We start from the raw sequence: 21,753 nt of genomic DNA on the forward strand, positions 1-21,753 counted from the left end.
GGAATAGAATCCAGGACTCCTGCGTGCCACCGCTGTGTTCTGTCCCCTAGGCAACACTGACGCCCTTGGCCACACAGGCCTTGTTTAAACCTAGGTGCAGCTGGCATGGCTCAGCTATCACCATGGGCTTTGGATCTCCCCCTCCGCAACTGCTGGGGGATGCTCACAGTGAAAATGAATGAGACGGGAAAAGAACATTCCTGCAAGACACAACTTGAATTCATATTTATTTGTATGTATATGTATATAGACTTTTGTATCGCTTTAACTGGGTGGGGTTTTTTCATATACATTTCTTTTGGTAGAATACATGAAAAAAGGAAAAAATGTAAATCAGTACATTCCTCAAGTAAAGGGTCTCTGCCACAACGGGACCAAAACACCCCATGCAATGGAGAGAAGGGGAAGGGGAGGGGTTGTTTTTGTTTTTTTTTTGAACAATTCAAAGAAGAACAAAGGAAATCAAGGTCCAAAAGTTGCCAGAGAAGCAGTGCTGTATGTGTCAGAGCTGTATAAATTAGACTAACTCCACTCTGCTACATTTTAAAGTGCAAAGAAGCTCAGTTTATTTATCTACAGAATACAGGCAAATTATTCCCTCCCACCCCCTGGTTAAAAAATAAAAAACAATAATAAAATAAATCTAACAGATATACATTATCCACAGTCCTACAGACGCCTACACCTACTCGGTAGCACCAAGAATTTGATATGCGTGTAATTAAAATCAATCAAAACTCAAGAGCAATGATTTTGTTTGTTTGTTGGCTTGTTTTTTTTTGCAGACTTCCTGTCCTTTATTAGATTTTCAGAGGACAAGCCCCTCCCCGCACTACAGGTCAAGGAGATGGGCCCCCTCCTTCGATTCCCCATCACCAGCCCCAGCTGATTTGGCATTAGACTAAGAACAATTACACACACACAGCACAGTGAGAGCAGCTGAAGTTCCTGCTGAGGAGGAGGTGGGATGGGGAGGTGAGGGATTAGTGCTGTACATGGGGCAGGGGGATAGGGCCAAACTACATAAAGGGAGGGGAGGCATGAGTCAAACACACCGCACTAGCTTTGTCTGTGCCTTTACAGGGGTGAAGTTGATGGGGACGGGGAGAGGGGTGTCTGCACAGCTCCTGCGCCGTGAGCCTCTGGCCACGTCATCTTCCCAGGGTGAGGGGGTGGGGGCCGTGTGCAACAGTTTCAGTTTGTCCCTGCGTGCTGTGCATCTGTCTCAGTAGCCGAAGGTCTCCTGCGAGGCATAGACCATGTAGAGGAAACCGTCCTCGTCCTTCTCCTGCTCGTAGATCTCCGAGATGGGGGTGGAGACACTCACCATGCTGTGCTGGTTCACCAGCAGGAAGAAGGCCTGGGTAGGGTTCAGCTGCAGGCGGCGCCTGAGGGCGACAGACAAGGGAGGGGTGGTTAGACCAAACGAGGAATGGCAGGGAAGGCAACAGAGCAGTGACCTCCCAGAGGAGCTGGCGGGCTGGAGGCCCCCATCTGTTCAACAAGGCCAGGCCCGGGAACTCAGCCTCCCTGGTGTGACCCAGAACTGCCCTTGTGGGAAGGGAACCTTTTCCCACTAAGCTGGGCCTATTCCAGCTTGCCCAGCCAGGGCCACCTTCTACCAAGGCTCTTGCTCAGATACGTGGCCCTCCCCGTGCTTCTGGGGGGAAGGGCTGAGCTGCTCTGGTGCTGGTGCAACCGAGGGACTCGGGACCCTTTCTGCCGTGGTCCCCCAAGCACCACAGCTTCTGGCAGGATGGTACCAGCTGCCCTCTCAGGCCAAGCTCTCTCCAGGTTTGAGCCATCACGCTCAGCCCCCTCGCGTTCCCAGGGCTCCTGGTAATACAGTATTTAGGGCAGGATTCACAAAGGATCCCCGAAGCCTGAGCCGGGCGCCCGGCCTCCCAGTACAACTAACAGGGAGCAACAGGGTGCCTCACCTCAGCTAGCCAATGGGAGATGCCAAATCAAGGGGGTGTCCCGCCCTGCTCTGAAAGGAACATCTCCCTTTCAGCCCAGTGATTCAGGCACAGACCTGGCCCGTGGGAGAGGTCTGGTTCAAGTCTCCCCTCCACCGGACGGCAGGAAGGATTTGAAGCGGGATCTGCCACCTGGGCTATTGTGATGTGGACTCCCTCAATCGCTCCATGGTGGATCATGAAAAGAATTACTGGGGCAGGGGAAGTGGATCCGGGATCTCCCACTTCCCAGGTGAGGGCTCTAACCACCAGACTATTCAGTCACTCTCCTGCTCACTCTCTCTGTGGCCCCGTGTTGAAGCTGTTCCACTGCAGATACAATTCCTGGGCCAGAGAGAGCAACGCTGAGCTCGTGGTCAGAGCACTCCCTGCCCACTAAAGTGGAACTTAGGTGCCTAAGTCCTTTTGTGGTGCCAGCCCTTACTGCCTCCTGAAAGACTCTCCATCCCAGCCTGCTGCACCCTCTCCCATTGTACCCCTTCCCCTGGGCAGCTCCACGAGACTAGCAGCATCCTCACACAATGCTTATGGCCTCAGAGCTACGCTCGCTGAGCGGGCTTTCCAAGCAAGGCAGCATCAAGGGATCTGAGCGCTGGAAGGGGAGTCGGCAACTCCCGAGCTCCAATCCTGGCTTAGAAATCAACCCGCCCTGTGGCCTGGGGCACAGCCCTCCCTTTCTGCTCCCACCTCCGTTATCAGGGAGCCAACTCATGTGCCATCAATGCAGGGCATGCTGCAGAATAAGGCTCTCCCACCCCCATGCTGCCCTCCCAAGAACCCCTCTCTTGCCAGCCAGAAGAATGACGACTATCACACTCTGGCCTCCCAGTGCACGGCAAAGGGCAAGGAATTGGAGAGGAGGAGATGGCTTTGCTCCTAGCTCAGCTATTGGAAGCTCAGCACAGGCACCCATAGCAGGAGGATGGGGATGGAGGGAGGAGGATGCTGGTGCTTTAGTATAGCCCAAGCCCATCACACCAGGCAGCAGACACATTGCTTCCTTTTGTAGGAGATGGCTGCACGGCCTCGGTTCTGAACCCCTCCCAGGCCCTAGAATCCATCCACCACTAGTGACAGCCAGGCAGCTTGTCCATTGCTCCCTTCCCCAACATCACTGGCCAGTACCTGTTTTCCCCACCCAGCACAGCCGCCCCATCCTGCGCAGGTCACACTGCCAAGGCGGGACAGGAGGGTTCATGGCACATTCACTTTGGGCTGTTTCACTTACCGGATAATTTTTACCAATTCACTCATATTGACGTGGTCAGGGACTAGAAATTTGGTCTTATCCAGCACAGGCAGCTGCTTTTCCCCCTTGTATCTTTCAATGATGACCTGGTGAGAGAAAAGGGCAGAGTCAGGCCCAACCTGCAGCTGCCAAAAGGCCACTATAACGGGTGCCACCATCTCCATGAAGGTAAGTGCCTGCATTAACCCTCTGAAAGCCGGAGAAGAGCAGCAGCTCCTCCAGCAACAAAGTTTTTCAGCAAGTTTCCCTCCTGAACGTTTTATCCCTGAGCCCCACGGTACCGAGAATCTCCCCCCAGCGCCCCTCCACTGAATGACTTATTTTAGATCAATACCAAGAAGTGGCAACTTTACATTTGCTCTGAGAGCATGAGGTGGGGCTCCCAGTTGCGTGTGCACTGGAATGAACACAACCAGCTGTCTGTTCTGCAGATGGAAGAGAGCTTAGAAGTCAAAGATATGCAGAAAAGGCACACCAGGCACAGAGCTGGACACGCCCCCCAGTTTAGAGACTTTAGTCTCATCACACAATCCAGTTACAGGGAATCTGTGGCATGCCCTTCCCACTGCATACAAACCATGCAATGGACTGATGACTGTCTACCATCACGCTCAGACAAAAATCTCTCCCCTAAAGAGCACACTGCAGCCCAGGCTGGGCTGGACTGGACTGGCTCTAGGGCAACCAGCACTCGGCTCAAGGAGGATCCAGAGTTTCTGAAGAATCTGAGCTTCTGTTAGGCAAGATTTTAGCTCACAGGGCTGTGAAGGAACCCTCCCTAATGTGAAGCAATGCAGTGCTGTTTTCCTGACTCTGCAAATAGCCTGGAAAAACAGCTGCACACCAGACATTGGCTACCCTGGTTATACAAATGGGGTGTGGTTGATACTGAAAGCTACTAATGACTACATGTCACCACACAACTATTTCACTGACTGTTTTAGCAGAATACCCAGCTACTCTGGGCCTGAGGGCAGGGCCTGGGATTTAGGAAGAGATCAAGTACTACCCCGTTATTTTCTGGTCTGATCCCTGCTATCAGTTTCCTGACTCTCTGATGAGGTTACTTTGTTTTGCACATCCCAGAGGGGCATTCTTGGCCCCTCCATGGGAGCAGAGCAAGCATCACACCTGGCAGAGCCATGGTGAGCACCGGAGTTCAGCAGCCTGCAGTCAGCAGGCAGGAAGAGCACAGGTAAGATATTACAGCACGCAGCTGGAAGGGGCTTGGAGCAGACAGAAAACTGACTGAAGGCCCCAACCTGTATCGCTTCCCTTGGAGCCTCACTCCCTACTGAACAGGGCAGTTCCCACATCCCAATGGGGCAAAACAAGCAAACGGGCGTGGAGCAACCAAACTCTGCATTAAATATCCCACTAGAAACGCCTCCCCGGGCCAGAGTGGGGATTTTAGCTTACCCTCTATCAAGGCAGACAATAGGATCTAGGACTAGCCACCTGTAGGGTGCCTGCCCGCTTTCAGATGACACCAGCCACAACTGCCAGGCAATGGGAAGAGAACAGAGTAGGGATGCAGTGCACAGAAGAAGAGCGGTTTGAGATGCAAGTGATCAGCGAGGTTCAGAGAGCACTAAGAAATGGACAGTGGGGAGTTGCTCTGTCCAGCACTGCATTTAGGACCAGGGCCCATGCTGCTGAAACCCTGAAGGGCGAGTCACGGTTTCTGACCCCGCAAGGGCACAATACAATAGCGTTCCAGGCACAAAATCTCTGCAATAGTCTCCTCACTCCTTGTACAGCCATCTGGACTCTTTCCCTTCTGGCCTGGTTTCAGTATTTCCATCCGCAAACTGGAAGTGGGCCACTGGATTCCAACTAGTCAGCAAATGGCAGCACAGAGGAGAGCGTCTGAGGTGGAGAAGGCCAGGACGGAAAGCCGGAAGTAGCTTAGGCAGCCAGGAGAAGCAGGAATTTTTCCCAGTGGTCTGAGAGTAGACTGTGTATATAAGTGACCCTTCCCTTCTACTGCCCCAGCCTAGCACCATCTCCCAAGGCCAGAAGATGCAGAGGCCACCAAGAGTCTTTGATACCTGTTGATGTTACAGCAATTCCCAAATCCTGCTTCAGCACAGGGGGCTGCACTGGCTGCCTTCTTGAGGTCTCCTCCCACCTTTCAGTGCTAGGACCATGCAGGGTGTTTATTAAAAAGAAGGAAAGTATTTGGAAGTTCATGCTGATATTTTCATGGATCCTCTTCCCAGCTGCCAGCAACTAGCGTCAGGGTATTTCCCTGTTAGTATCCATCGATTTCCCTCCACCCTGTCATGCTACAAACCTTAATTTCAGTTTAGAGAGTTATATGAAAGCTGCTTCCTCTAAAGCATCACAGACTATAGACAGAGATTTTTGAAATAAACAAAAAAAACACAGTAAAGAAAAAAGGCCAAGATTTGTTTCTTTAAAACTTCATCACTTATTCTTCCTCTTTAAAATAATTAAAGAAATCTAAAGAAACAGCTCCATTTTACTGACAGAACAGAGGTAAGAGAAGAATTTCAGTCTCCTCCCCTGCACATTGCAGCCTCAGGCCTCTGCTCCTCTCCCCACTTACAAACAGGAAGCCTCACACAGTAACCTTTTATTGTAGGTTTCAGAGTAGCAGCCGTGTTAGTCTGTATCCGCAAAAAGAAAAAGTACTTGTGGCACCTTAGAGACTAACCAATTTATTTGAGCATAAGCTTTCGTGAGCTACAGCTCACTTCATCGGATGCATAAAGGTGATTTGGGAAGGAGAGGGGAATATTTGCATATTAGATTACATATATTATATGAAACTGAACATGCATTTCAATACCTCAATCCTCAGTATGGATTCTCACATGTTATACGTTTGTGCTAGAGGAATAAAATTGCAGACTCACAGTTGGATCCTCAAGCCCCAATGGAGAGGCACAGTGAGAATGTGAAGGTGGGGCACATTAGGGAAAACAAAACAAAACAAAATTACAAACCAATGGGCATCTTTCCATCTAGGCACAAAAATGGTTTAGTCTCAAAATCTCTCTCTTGTAAGAATTCCAGGACTTTTGAGGAAAAAATAACAAATTAAAATGAGGTAGCCAGAAACACACACCAGAAAAAAAAAAAGTACTTAAAAATCCACAAGAATAGCAACTTCAAAATGTCTTTAAAAATAAAACCATGGAAGAAAATGAATACTGTAGAAAGAGAAACGATGAGGAAAACTGGGATCAGATGCAGGATGCAAGCAAGGGGAGGGTGCTGGTGGTAAGAGGCTGTTTTGTAGTAGTAATTTTTTGCATGCATTTCAAAATAAAATCACATCACAGTATCTCAAATGAAAGCAAAAATGAAGCTGGAGATTCTTCCTTAAGTCCCCTGGGCAGATAGGAGCTGGTCATTCCCTCCTCCCATTCATCCCTAATCCAAAGGGGAAATGAATGTGTGGCTGGATAGGTCTTTATCCCCACTTCTGAGGAAGAGAGAAAAATGAAAGGGAAGATGAGTGGCAATAAAGAGAAAGAAAGTAGCTGTTCACCCCACATGGGACTTAAACCAACAATCTCTGGCTTAGGAGGCCAATGCTTTATCCATTAGGCCACTGGGGCCACACAAAATAGTGTCAAGGAGGGCTCTGAAGAGACACTTCTGAAGCTCCTGGGGCATGCCACAGGGGGAAAGGCTAGATTTAGAAGGTGCAGGAGAACTTACTTAGGGTTGTGTCCACAGCACGTTTTTTACTTACTGCTATAAATCTCTTATGAGATGTTTATAGTCTGTGCAGTAAAAATTAGTTTTGAATTTAACTGAAGACTCTTGTTCTCCACAAAAGTTGTCATGAATGTTTAGGGGTAGATTCCTCTGGCTAATTACAAATGCAACAAACAGAACATGCTGCCTAGCAGAGATTCCTCCACAAAAACCCAACGACAGTTTTGCAGAGTGCTTGTTCATTCAGTAACCACTCCCTTTGCATGATAGGAAATTACTTCATAATAGCATGACTGAGACAGGAGTCCAAACCTATCGAGCCCTCAGGATGCAGCAGACCCCGATTTTGGAAAAGTTCTCATCTAGCCCAAACTTGTTTGGTTTGATCGCCATTAATTTTATTACATACAGTGTTGGTCCCAGGATATTAGACACACAAGGTGGGGGAGGCAGTATCTTTTATTGGACCAACTTCTGTTGGTGAAAGAAATGAATTTAAGCTCCCAGGCTCGAAAGTTTAATTTTGCTAGACGCTAAAACTCTTGGACTGAATAGAGACACTGGATTTATGGCTTATTACAACCATCTATAACACTGACATCTCCCTCCCCTTCCCCCCCCCCCCCCCCCCACACACCCAGAGGGATGTTAACTGGCCACTTACCTTTGAGTGATCCCTTGAAATGTGTTAACTGCTTATTCTAAACTATGTGTTCCAGTTTGTATTTAGCTGCAACACTGAGTACATTTCCCAGACCTGAAGAGCTCTGTGTAGCTCGAAAGCTTGTCTCTCATCAACAGAAGTTGTTCCAATAAAAGATATTACCTCACCTATCTTGTCCCTTTAATTTTATTGTTTATTTTTTAAAACTTACTGCAAGTTACAGTCAAATGTTTAACAAAGGGGTTTTAATTATTATACAGGTTAGCTGACAACGGAGATTGCTATGCTACATATGACCCTTGTACAACACACATAACAAGAACTTTATAATTCAAATACCCTAGGCCTTAAGAAGTATGGCTGTAGCCAGTCAAGGTAACTTAAATAAATATTCCATTACCACTACAGCTCCAGACTCTCAGTTAACAATACTGATACGTTAACATTCACCTTAGAATTTCAACCACCTTAATTCTGCCCCCACCCTCCAGGATACAGGCACTTTAATTCATACACTATATTCTGCTTTTGTAAAGCCACCCATTATAATAATCTGAAATAAAACATTTACAGTTATTACCCCTTGTTGCACGATCTGTGTAATCCTGCAATATGCAAGGACAGCATGGCACTAGCTCAATATGAACATCAATCCAGAAAGACTAACGAAAGACACTAACTTGTTTCATCTTAGATAAGACTGTTTGACCCCCTCGTCATTTGTTCCTTTAGCTCATGAAGGGGATCAGCTCTCACTCCATGTTTGGGGAGCACAAGGGTCTGGTCCCTCTTTCATCATTCTTGTCATTGGGTCAGCAGTATAGGGAAACAGGCAGATAACAGCTGCACAGGGACAGAGACACACTAGTGCAGCAGAAGTGACTGTTCCCGGTCGGTTCAGAAGGGTGGTTTTGGCTGAGCTTAACATGTGGTGAAGAGGGAAGCAGACAAACTCCCTGGAACCTCTGATCAAGATCCAGCAAGCTGAGAAAGGGTCTCTGCTCCCCCCTCCCACCGGCTGGGCCTCGCTGACATGCTTCCCGTGCTGTCCTTGCTGATACAGGAGAGAAAGGCACTCAGACACCCCCCTAGCAACATGTATGGTACAAAAACCTGGGGGAGTTCAAATGTAATTAGGAGCAAGAGGGGATGAAAATGGAGCAAAAAGCAGACTAGCAGGGAACACTTGCCATGAAAGAGATTTACTCAACTGGGGAATAATCCCCCAAAGGCCATCATGGAAGGAATCCCTGTCACTCAAGTCATTGCACCAGGGAATAAATCCGGGCCTGGAGTGAGAGACATGAGAAGCGAACGGGGTCTTTCCCATCCCTGACTGGTGGGATTTTAGGACTTCCTGATCATGACATGCAAGACAAGTCTCCAGGGAATTCACTATGTTCTAGATTGTCACAGCTCTGTGTAAGTCAGTGGAGCTAGGACTACTCACCCAAGCTCAGGGGTGCCCCTTAGTCTGAAGGGATTCAGACAGTAGCAACAGCTAAGGGGCTTTGTGAGGAAAGGTTACAAAGAGCAGTGTGCATCTTTCAGATAATGCCTACTGACAGCCAGCTGTAGTGTCCTACGAGGGTGCAGGGCATTACAGTCTCGAAACCAGTCAGTCAGAACGGCCGGTTGAGAGGGAGAGGATGGACTTTGGATAATCTAGAGCGGAGTCCGACTCACTTCTCCTCAGCAAGGTCCGAGAAGTCATTCAGCTGGGATTGAAGCTTCCCTCTTTTTAGCTTAATCCACAGCTTTATTGCAACTTTCCGAACACCGCTGTGCACAGGAATGCTCCTGTTCACCTCACTTAACAACGCAACCCCATGCTCTGGGTGTCCCTAAGCCTCTGATTGCCAGAAACTGGGACTGGACGACGGGATAGATCACTCAGTAAATTGCCTTGATCTGTTCATTCCCTCTGAATCATCCATCACCAGTCACTGCCAGAGACAGGATACTGGGCTAGATGGACCATTGGTCTGATCCAGTATGGCCGTCCGTCCATTCTTATCTGCCTGTGGGAGGATTATTAGTTATCTGCATTATTGTAGCATGCAAGAGTGCTGATCTGAATCAGGATCAGTGTGTTAGGCACTGTACAAACACAGAACAAAAAGACAATCCTGGCTCCAATCCCCCACACAGCACAGCCCACGCAAGCTCATCTCTATGGAAGACATGGTTGGCAGTAGAGTCTGGAACTCTCTACACTTCTGGACTTGTCTGAGCCTTTAGATCCTGGCTGGACTTTTCCAGCTGTACCATACCTGGGCAAGAGGACAGCACAGCCTCCAGATCAAGGCATTCTCTCACCCTGTGCCTGTTCGTCACGTACCCTGCTGTTACTCTAGATTGGGGTCCTGAACCTGCAGGTGCAGACAGGTGTCAGAACCACCCTGCCCATCTGAGGTTGCTAAAGGATGAGGTGGTCTTGGCCAGACCCCAGACAGATGTAGTCTGGAGTGGGAGGAGGGTGCTAGGCAGATCCCAATATGAAAAAGGTTGAGAGCCCCTGCTCCACCAACACTCAGCTGAACAGGACACATGCATGATCGTGGGATGCATTCGGGTCCCACTGGGTGCACTGCTCCCCGTTCTCACTAAAACTGGCTCATCTCAAATTCATTATGAAACTATAATACTACAAACATGCTGGTAACTTCTACCTAGCATCTTGGCCAGCCAGGCCTCCTCCAACCCTCCAGCAGGTCAACTGGAACTTCATCACCACCTTCCACTCAGACACACACTGGGTTGACTGAGCTTGCATCTGAATAACAGAGATGATTTTCAGAGGCTTCCAGAGGAAGTTGCATGCCCGACTGCCCTCTGTACCTTTGAAAACATTCCCCAGATCAGTGTGTCCAAGGGAGTGAAGTTATAGGTCATGAGACAATCACTGACTATTCACCAGGCATGTCACAGGCTCTAACCTCCCACATGAGCCCTGAGACCAGTCAATCCATTTCCACCCTCGTCACAGAGCCTCTCCATGACGGATAGAGGGGCAGAACTATGGTGCTGAACAGAATGCTGAATCTAGCAGAGGACTGCTCTATTACAAGGTCCGATGACAGCACTGACCCTTACATAAGACAGGCCTGGGGTCCCCTTGAGGTTACAAGATTTTCTGGTGGGCTGATTTTCTGTGACAAACCAAAAGAGAATTTAGGGAGAATCTTGGAATTGCAAAGGGGGGTGGGCTCTAAAGAATGGTCCCTTTTTTATGGTTGCTCCCTCCCTTCCTTTCCATCTGCACTTCACTTTGACAGCCAAGTTCTTTGACTGCAGGGAAGAAGCTATTAGAAAGTGGCAGCCAAAATAAGAGGATCTGCATGTATGGATGCTGCTCTAGTTATTGTCTGGGATTCAAATAGATGCAAACAGCAGCAGATCCTGCAGGCATAGGTAATTCATATGCTAGGACTACAGACCAGAGAACAATAGCACAACTCTGCACTCTCTAGTGCCTGCATTACTTTTCTTTATGGACATGGTCCATTCATCTGGCTGTGGCTTGGTTCTCAATCATGTCGAACAGGAATGGAGTCAGACATCTCTAATTATCAGCCACTGCATCAGATACAGACTGGCATCTCGATTACAATGACACCAGCCTGAGAAAGATGCCTGGCTGCTGGGGCAGCAGCTGGTTAGTGCCTCCAGCTTATGGTCTGTCGTTTTACATGACAAGCAACAACTTCTAGGGATTTTGTTTCAAGGGAGGCGACTGGAACATGCCTTACCAGCTACGGATGGAATTATAAAACCAAAGTTTACACCCTAAAAGGGCCACAAAAGAAGCATATAAAAGTGCCTCCTTCCTCCTTTTGCACGTTGCTCATCATCTTAGATTTCACGTTTCTCAGTGTCTACTCTGTATAGTGCTTAGCACAAAGCAGCCCAGATCCTGATCAAGGCATCGGGGTGTTACCTTAGAAATAATGGGAATGAAGTGCAGGTGAAAGGCCCTGAACAGAGCCCCTGAAGGGCAGAGCCCTGAGCCAACACTACAAATAACAGGTGCAGCCTCACACCTCCTCGCCCTGGTTTTGGGGGCAAGAGGGGATATTGCCATCTTCATAGAATCATAGGACTGGAAGGGACCTCGAGAGGTCATCTAGTCCAGTCCACTGCACTCATGGCAGGACCATCCATGACAGATGTTTGTCTAACCTGCTCTTAAAAATCTCCAATGAAAGAGATTCCACAACCACGCTAGGCAATTTATTCCAGTGCTTGCTTCCCCCCCCCCCACAGTTAGGAAGTTTTTCCTAATGTTCAACCTAAACCTCCCTGGCTGCAATTTAAGCCTATTGCTTCTTGTCTTATTCTCAGAGGTTAAGAACAACGATTTTTCTCCCTCCTCCTTGTAACAAACTTGAAAACTTATGTCCCCTTTCAGCCTTTTCTTTTCCAGACTAAACAAACCCAATATTTTCATGGCCCATCTAATCCTTGGCCTCTCTGTTCTAATGGTGGTTTGTCCCAGCCCACTCTGTACTGAAGAGGGGTAAATATCCTATTTCACTCTACTCCAGTTCAGATATTGCCCTTTTCCCCCAAGTCTCTGAGCACCCCTCAGAAGCACATAAATACATTGTATGAAGACAGTGTATTATGCAGGGCATATACATCACATTCCTTTGGGAGGCAGGTTTCCTACTGTAGCCACAGACTTGCATGCTGAGCGGAATACAGCAGCTCGCTCAGAAGATATTTTAAGCCGCACAAGCCTCCCATGAACAGGCTTGGAATCTGGAGTGGCTGCCTAAAGAGCATTGACTCAGACCCAAGGGAAGAGCCTATGGAGAAAAACAATGAATTTGTTTTGGAGCAGAGGGAGAGTAGCTTGGCCAAATCCTTAGAAGCCATCTACTGCTCAGGCTGGACAGAAAACAAGCCTGTTGTACTCCCCCAAGGAAGTCAAAACCTCACAAAGCTCAAGTACCAGGTTCACTGCAGTGCAAAAGGACTCGGCACAAGGAATCATCAGTTAAATGGTCCCAAACACTACCTTACAATAGTGTTGATGCAGTATTATCGATACATGCCTAAATTTTCAGAGACCCCCCCCCAACATTACTGGAGCAATTTTGTATCCACAATTAAATGCAGGTGAAAAACTGGAATCAACTGGGCCCACAATCACTCCCATTTAGAAACCGGACAACATAACTGCACCTGAATCTACTTGCAAGCACAAAAAAAAATGTGCAATAGCAGAAGGGCTGAGGCCTAGTTAAAAATCAGGCTCAGTGTGAACAGGAGCTCTGTCTTACATCTGAACTGGCACTTCCCAACAAAAGCACTGCCTAATACCAAACTGGGGCAGGAGCCCAGTAGGATGGTAGCCGCTTAGAAATCGGGGATTTCCTTGGGTTTCCCATCTAAACAATGACCTTAGTATGCTTTGCTTTTGAGATGTGACAAGATCACAGCCCAGAGTGATGTGACTACAGGCATTAAAAAAAACTTGAACAATGGATGTTAAGCACCCCTCAAAAACAACAAGAGCAACTTTCAGCTTTGCTAGTCATTTCCCTGCATACTGCACTAAGAGCCACGCAGATAAAGTTGAACGGTGAACGGGCAGTACTTTGTTAAAACGCATTAACGCGTCTTTGGAGTTCACTAGCCACAAGGGCTCTCTGTGCTGTTTCTGAGAAAGCAGCATGTGACCAGCTCACGTTTCTCTGGGAACGGCAGGAAAGATATCCTATCCCATTAGCACCCCACACTATGCCATAAATCAGCTACTAGAACCCAGCTGTGCACAGGGGAGCTGGAGGGAGGGGAGATGGACTCAAGTCAACCGCCACTGATTACCTTCATGCCATGACTCCATGAGACTGCAGGGAATTTACACAAGAGAATTCCACGTGGTTATATATTTGGAAGCCGGCAACCATGGCCAGTTCAGCAAGGAGCGATGGCGCTGGGGGTATGGAAAACCAGAAGGAAAGGAAAGACAGGGTAAGTGAGCAGCCTGATGTGGAAAGTATTGGAGGAGACCAGAGGAAGAAGATTCTACTCAATCAGTAGAAGTGCTGAAGTATGTTTTGGGTTGGCAGTAGAGTTTGGACAGATAAGCAGCCTGGAAGCACAGTCAGTCAGAGATGCACGGCTGTAGAGTTTTCTTATCGGAATTTGGATGGGAGCCCAAAGAAAAGCAGCTGCAAGAAATGGGTTTGGTGACTCGGGGCGGGCACTCTTCTCCACAGGTCTGTTGAGAGAGCCTTTGCGGCTGGTACCAGCTCCTGGATGAGAAAAGTTGACATGCTGACAACTTATTGCCCAGAAAGATCCCCTAGCACCTTAACTGCTAACCTCAGTGTCCCGCTAAGTTTTGTTTAGGGAATTAAATTCCAGCCAGCAATTTCGATAGGACACTTCATCCACAGATTATAAAGCCAGAATGGATGGTTGCATTTGAACTGCTGTATATCACAGGCCTCCCTGAATTGATTCCAGTCTCACTAGAGCAAGGTCTTATAGCAAAAGATCCAATCTGATTTTAAAATTGCCAGAGAATCCACCACAGCCCTGTTCCAGGGGTTAATTGCCCTTTTAGGAACAGTTGTGTAGCACTGGTGCACACTGTTTAAAGGTCATTGTATTCCATACTGAAGGAGGATATACTTCAGGAGCTAGATAAGAGATTCCCAGGTCCGAAGGATGCAAAATGCTTTTGTACTCTGCATTTTCCATGCAGATCTGATAAGCAGTGATCAGACAGTTAACTGGGATTGCCAATTTAGGATTTATTTTCAGTTTACTAAGTATGCCAACTGCATTTCTGAGAATAATTCTATTGCTTTATTCATATATCCTTTACATTCACATAGTCAGAGATGGAACTTTCGTCGCGGACCTGAAGAGTCCTCTGGGGAGGAGCAAGACAGCCAACTGGCACACACATTAAGAGTGAGGGGAAAGAAAAATATTGCCTAAAGACCCTGGCTCAAGCCTCTTTTTATCAGAAGTGCCAAGGGATCTTCAGTATCTGTGCAGAGCTACATTTTAGAATGTCATTGCCCTTAACTGTGTGATTAAAATGCATTCTTTGAAACTCAGACCTGCAAACTAGGAAGTAGCGTCAATCAGACAATGCAGAGCAAGTGAAATACACACCTAAAATCCTCCCCATCTCACAGGGAAGTCTCTGTGTGGAGGAGAGAAATACCTTTTCTGAAACCACTACTCCTGACAGAATTCATATGTACTACATATTTTCTGCGGGGGGACACAGAAAAATGCAAAATAAAGCTGCCGGGGGATACATGCCTCTTCCCTGGCAGCCCAGTCAGCGCGTCTGTTCCAGTGTGCCTGGAGCAGCCTAAGACAGGCAAATCACTGTGGGGGAAAGGGGCTGGGCGTGCGTGCCTGTGGGGGAGACATTGATCACTGTCAGGGGGTGGGGCTGGCCAACAAGCGAGGGGGACTCTTGCTTGCTACTGCAGCTCGCCGGGCATGGAGGGTGGGAGGTCTATTTATTATGCACAAGAAATGCTCTGTCCCTGAGGCAGAAATGTAGCAGCCTGCCTACTAGCTAATTGATCATTCTCTGAGGCAGAAATATAGCAGCCTGCTTGCCTAGTAACGTCTGTTACTTCTTGAGAATCAAAAACACACTTAATTAAATATTCGTATCATGTTACTGAAAATTGTTTGTTTTTAATTAAAGAAAAATTGCTTTCGTAAAATAACCCCCACATTTTGTTAACGTTGCTGTCAATGGTTAATTGATCTCATTCCAGAGGCCGAAATGTAGCAGCCTGCCTGCACAGTAACATTTTTAATGTTTCTATTGTTAGTTAACTGTTCCCATTCTCAGTCTATTCCCCCAGGAGCATAAAACCTGTAAAAGTTTTAAGGCCCCTACATTGCCAGAATGATGTAAAGCCTTAAAAATGACAGTAAGGGAATCAACTAGGAAGATTTATGTGCTTTCTCACTTTTTTTCTGTGCCAAAGTGGCACAATGGGTTAGATTAAGCTCAGGATTTGTTTTACTAACCCATTTAAAAAAAAGACTGAAGGCAAATAAAACATTTACCAAGCAGTCAATAAAATGTCAGGACAATCAGGACCAAGCACTTCCCAAAATACCCAGCCAGGTCCAGGACAATGATTAGCAAAACTGTATGACTTATGTTTGAAAGTCTGAGCAATTTAAAATGACATTCTACTTTTTCTTTTTTTTTTTGGCACTGTTCTGTAATGTAATTTAAATGAAAATCCAGGATTATAACCGGAATGCAGGGTATTAGTTACCAAATGTTTGTAACTAAACTTCCATATGTTTAGGAAATGTTGAACAGTTATTGTGACTTTTTTCTGTATTGTAGTTTAAATAACTTACCAAAACAATTAAAACTGGTGTGATTATATTGCACTATTTTGACAAATAAAATTTGCAGAGTTTTTAATTTTTTGGTGCAGAATCGTCCCAGGAGTATAACCACAAATCAAACACGCTCCATCATCTACTACAAGGTGGGTAGAAAGCTGGCTAGATTGTCGGGCTCAACGGGTAGTGATCAATGGCTCCATGTCTGGTTGGCAGCCGGTATCAAGTGGAGTGCCCCAAGGGTCGGTCCTGGGGCCGGTTTTGTTCAATATCTTCATAAATGATCTGGAGGATGGTGTGGATTGCACTCTCAGCAAATTTGCGGATGATACTAAACTGGGAGGAGTGGTAGATACGCTGGAGGGGAGGGATAGGATACAGAAGGACCTAGACAAATTGGAGGATTGGGCCAAAAGAAATCTGATGAGGTTCAATAAGGATAAGTGCAGGGTCCTGCACTTAGGACGGAAGAACCCAATGCACAGCTACAGACTAGGGACCGAATGGCTAGGCAGCAGTTCTGCGGAAAAGGACCTAGGGGTGACAGTGGACGAGAAGCTGGATATGAGTCAGCAGTGTGCCCTTGTTGCCAAGAAGGCCAATGGCATTTTGGGATGTATAAGTAGGGGCATAGCGAGCAGATCGAGGGACGTGATCGTTCCCCTCTATTCAACATTGGTGAGGCCTCATCTGGAGTACTGTGTCCAGTTTTGGGCCCCACACTTCAAGAAGGATGTGGATAAATTGGAGAGAGTCCAGCGAAGGGCAACAAAAATGATTAGGGGTCTGGAACACATGAGTTATGAGGAGAGGCTGAGGGAGCTGGGATTGTTTAGCCTGCAGAAGAGAAGAATGAGGGGGGATTTGATAGCTGTTTTCAACTACCTGAAAGGGGGTTCCAAAGAGGATGGCTCTAGACTGTTCTCAATGGTATCAGATGACAGAACGAGGAGTAATGGTCTCAAGCTGCAGTGGGGGAGGTTTAGATTGGATATTAGGAAAAACTTTTTCACTAAGAGGGTGGTGAAACACTGGAATGCGTTACCTAGGGAGGTGGTAGAATCTCCTTCCTTAGAGGTTTTTAAGGTCAGGCTTGACAAAGCCCTGGCTGGGATGATTTAACTGGGAATTGGTCCTGCTTTGAGCAGGGGGTTGGACTAGATGACCTTCTGGGGTCCCTTCCAACCCTTATATTCTATGATTCTATCTCCTTCAGGTGCTGTTAAAAAGCAAAAGGAAATACCAAGGTGACTTTACCAGAGAGATCTCAGACTGGGAATTAGAGAAGGATAGCAACTATCAGATAGTGAAAATCACATCATCTTAACTACTCCAGCAAGAGGGATGTCGTTCAAAGCAGTCACGGGAAGAGGTAGGAAAATTTCCCAGGGTAGTGGATTTGATCCTCCTTGCTCATCTCAAATGCTTTTCTGGGGAAGCAGACCATGCAGTAAATAGTGCTCTTCACTTGTGACAAGGGTCTTAGCCAGATCTTGGACTGAATGTGGATGGGGGGGACCCTAGCACCCTGCCTGTTCACTCACTATGCCAAGGTTTCTTCTACAAGGGCTAAACCCAACACACAGTAACCTACAAGCACTTCATTAGATAGGGTAAATCGGAACCATCTGCATGATGTGTTACCTACCTTTAGTTTTGGTTAGACCTTCAGGAGCAACGCTAATACAAACCTAACGCTCCTCTTCATAGAGAATCATATTGTTAATTCTTTCCATTAGCAAAAAGTTTTGCTGAGGCAAACGTACTTCGATTTCCTGCCGTGTCAAGTAACTCCTGTCCACTTGAAACTGAGACTCTCATTTCAGCTGCAGATTTCAGTTGATAGTGTAATACAAATTACAATAACATGGCTCCCAAAGCACTCTAACTGTAGAGATGGATTTTTTCACTCAAGGCAAGAGCACAAGATTGGCAATTAAGGTTTCCCAGACTCTATTCCTGGCTCTGCCACTTTGTGGCATTGGGCAAGTCACATAACCTCCCTATACAACAGTCTCACTACACTTAAAACGGATAGTTACCTATTTGCAGGATGGACAAATTAGTATTTGTGAAGTGCTTTGACTTGCAGATTCTTGAGCGTAAGGTGCTATGCCTATGAGCTAAGTACCATCCCTGTATTAATAATGGGGTGAAATTGCCCATGGCAGGAGGCATGGGACACACAGAACAAGAAGCAGTTCCTGTCTTAAAGAGCTTACCATGCAAGTAGACAAGACAGACAACGTGTGGGAGGAGGGAAGCAGTAGTATCCCCAACCGAGACAGCGATTCAGTGACTTTGCCTAAGGTCACATAAAGAGTCTGAGCTGGGAACTGAACCCAGATGAGATGGAACCACAAGTCTGAGGCCGTCCAAAGACAGATGCCAACCAGGCAAGAAGCAGACCCTATACTTTCATGTGGCATGTGCCCCAGCATCACGCATGCCAATTCAAGCCAGTCCTGGGCCTGTTTTAGTGGAGTTCAAAAAGCAAGCAGCTCCTGAGCAGAGACTATTCCTCCCCACTGAGGGGCTAGAACAAGTTCAGACAGGCCAGAGAGAAAAGGAAGTGAGGGAGTGAGAGTGCACATGAATCCTTCAATTGCTGACAATATCCTAAGAAACGTGCGGGAAGCCAGGACATAATCTAACAGGGACAAGTCTAGACAGTCAAAAAGCAACAGAGGCTCTTGAACACCTTCTGGTGTGTCAATAGCAAGGCTTTTGGCCAGCACTTCGCTTCGATGCCATTCAATCCTGGGTGTCATCTGTATGTTCTATTAGGCCATGTTATGTCCAATTATGCAATTGATGGGGGGCAGAGGATGCAAAGAATTATCCAGACAAAACTCTTTTAAATAGAAGATACCCTCCCCCTGTCCTCAGTTGATCAGGCTGAAAGGAGGGGCCAAATTACCCAGGACAGGTTAAAGGGTCAGTTACTGCAATAATCAAGCAGGGAATTTTAAAGTCTTGTTCTCAGATAGTTTGTAGATCAGATCCCTTAGTAAGGCTGGTGCAGGAAGCAGAAACAGTAATGGCCATTGGTTTGTTCTGTTCACAATGAGGTTCTCTAGCACTGAGCAGCTCATGTACACAAAAAAGACGAGAGAAAAGTCATTTAAACAGTTGAGCGTTGGCTTTGGGGGCCAAATCATTATAACCTTAGCTACTGGCTGCAAGGGCTGTGCCCTACCCAGCACTGTCTAAGAGACAGCTCTGCTCAGATACCCAGTCAAAATAATTGAACAAGAAACACAAGAGGAGGTCTGGCACTTACCGGGATTTTGCTTGGATGTTGCTCTCGGATCTGCTGCACCTCTTTCGAACGATCCGCTGGGAAGGAAAGAGAACAAAGCTTTGAGAAGGGAGTTTGAACCAGCACAGATGGGTGTTTCAGACCAAAACAAAACAATATCCATAAGAGCTGAACTCGAAAGAGAGGGACGTGTTGCAGACAGAAGCAGAAATGGAAGCAATATTTATTAATACTGGGATCAAACAAGCGGAACCATAAGACAGGCAGACAGACAAGCTCCAAATGTACAGAAGACCACTTAGCACTTCCACAGCCCTTCATAGCTCCAAAACTTTCTACAATACTGAACACCTCTGAGAGATGGGGACGCATTATCCCATTGCATAAAATGGGGAGAGACAGCTAGGTGAAGTGATTTAAAATATTCCACAGGGCACCTGGATTTTCAGGAGCAGGAATATAAAGTCAGTCTCCTAAATCCAGACCTAGCAACCACTCTGATTTCCAAGAGTGCTGAGAACCCAACACCGAGTCCTTTTCCGAGTCAGGCAACAGCCCAAACTTCTGGGTCCTAATTTATGAAGGTTTCAACCCCCAACTTCCTGGCTCCCAGGCCCACATTCCATCTACACACCCATGTTGCTTCCCCAAATGAAGAACTGGCCTCAACTTTGATACCCGCTAGCAGGGTTTTAGATGCCACAGCCTACTTACAGCCCAATCTGGCATCCTAAATGATGCTTCTTGACAAGAACCACTTGGCTCACCATCACCAATTTACAGCTACGAGCACCTTCTGTTGGCCATGAGAGAATTCACTCCCAATCTTACCACTGAAGCAGGACAAAACAGAGAGAGAAAGAGGTGAAGGAGAGGAAATTTTTGCACAAACATCTTCTCCATTTCAGTTCTGTGCTCTTCAAAATCTGATTTCCCACAAGGCGTGGCTCTTATTCCAGTGAAAGCAACATGCAAAAATTCAGATTTTCCATATTTATCTGAGAATTTCAGAGCCGCCGTTGGCTCAGGACGTTCCCCATTCCTTCAGTACCTTTAGAAACAATGGGACTACCAAAATGGATGCCCCACACATAGCCACCAAACACATTGCTGGGCAATGCGGGGAGCGATCAATGGAGAACACAGACTCTCGATCAGTTTAGAAAACAGAGTGACCACCTGCTCCATTCTTAGGAAAGGCTAAACAGCCCATCCTATACCAATCAGCAGGTATGCACAAGATAAAGCAGTTATGTTTCTAATGTTTGTTTTATGTTTTTCATCTTTTGGAGCTTTTATTAATGCTTCTGAGAGCCATTTATGGGGCCAAATAAAGCAGGGTGGTATTCCAGTTCCTGGATGGTGAAAATATCACAAGACAACCAGATCTCATGATATTTCACCCCAAAAGTGCCTCCCCTTGGGGAAAATAGCCCTTTTATATCCATAAAAGCCAAATGTTAATACCAAGATATTTGGGTTTATTCATGTTTATCCAAACACTAAGACACAACCCTAGCAACACACCCATTCCATAGACCCTAGAGCAGTGTTTCTCAAATGCGGCCACCAGGGGCTTTTCTTGCAGCCACAGCCGCCTGAGCTGGGGGAGAGGGGCGGGGGGCGGTGTTGGCAAAGCCGCAGCTCCTCCCCTGGGGCTGCCTTCAGGGGTTGGTCCCTGCTCCCTTCCGAAGCCACAAACAAACACAAAGGAGCAGGAAACCAGTGAGAGTTCCCCACCTTCCCGGGGTGGCGTGGCTCAGGCTTCTGCCCTGGGGTGGTGGGCGGCAGACTCTAGCCATGTGGCAGAGAGCTCTGTCCCCCAGCCGCAAGGTTTTGGGAGCCATCACCTTGACCCCTGCTGCCTCCTCCAGACCCCCATTGCCCCGGCCCCCCCTCCCTCCTTCTCATCCAGGGCTTAATTTGTCCCCCAGCATGCCAGGGCCGAGTAAGCCTGCTGTGAAAAGTGATACGAAACAAGTATCACTTTTCACAGTAGCAGACTTACTAACTAGCAATCTAAAAAAAAAAAAAAAAAAAAATCAAAACATGCAAGCACCATATTTTTGTTTCTATTCTGGTTAGGTCCAGTAAAGAATAGAGAAACTGTACATTATTTTTATTATTGAGTCTGCAATAAAAACCTACCTAAATAAATTTAAATGATATGGACAGGTATATATATGTGCATATTTGTTTGTTTTTCCTAAAGTATTTTAGGAAAAATTCTCAGAGCAGCCACCAGCAAGAGTTGTTGGCCGCACTCTAAGTCAACATACAGGATCAAGTCCGAAGTGCATTTGTGCCACAGCCGCCACTATTTCAATGTGAGATTCAGATAATTACATACAACCCCAGGCAGCTGCATATGCCGATTTAGCAAGACTTAAGTCCCCCTTTGAAATCAGTTGCTAAGAGATCATCAGAGAGTCAGAAGGAGAAACATTCTGTTACGGCAGATTCTGAACACCGGCATTTTATTATTCCTTAGGACTAACAATGTAAATAATTTCATTATGGTGTCAGACTAGTGCACATAGGTGCTCCC

The 21,753-nt window shown here is 46.8% G+C and overlaps 1 protein-coding gene across 1 annotated transcript in view; it reads right to left on the bottom strand.

Moving 5' to 3' along the window:
- Positions 1–214: 214 nt before the first annotated feature.
- The window catches only part of MAP1LC3A (microtubule associated protein 1 light chain 3 alpha), a 35,994-nt gene continuing 14,455 nt past the window's right edge, over positions 215–21,753 (bottom strand). Inside the window, exons 3-5 of the mRNA XM_048819677.2 lie at positions 19,227–19,282; positions 3,208–3,314; positions 215–1,388 (exon numbers count right to left, since the gene is read on the bottom strand). Coding sequence (XP_048675634.2) covers positions 1,226–1,388; positions 3,208–3,314; positions 19,227–19,282 — 326 coding nt within the window. The 3' untranslated portion in view covers positions 215–1,225. The remainder of the gene's footprint in view (positions 1,389–3,207; positions 3,315–19,226; positions 19,283–21,753) is intronic.

This window comes from Caretta caretta, chromosome 13 (genome assembly GCF_965140235.1).
Source record: "Caretta caretta isolate rCarCar2 chromosome 13, rCarCar1.hap1, whole genome shotgun sequence".
NCBI lineage: Eukaryota > Metazoa > Chordata > Testudines > Cheloniidae > Caretta > Caretta caretta.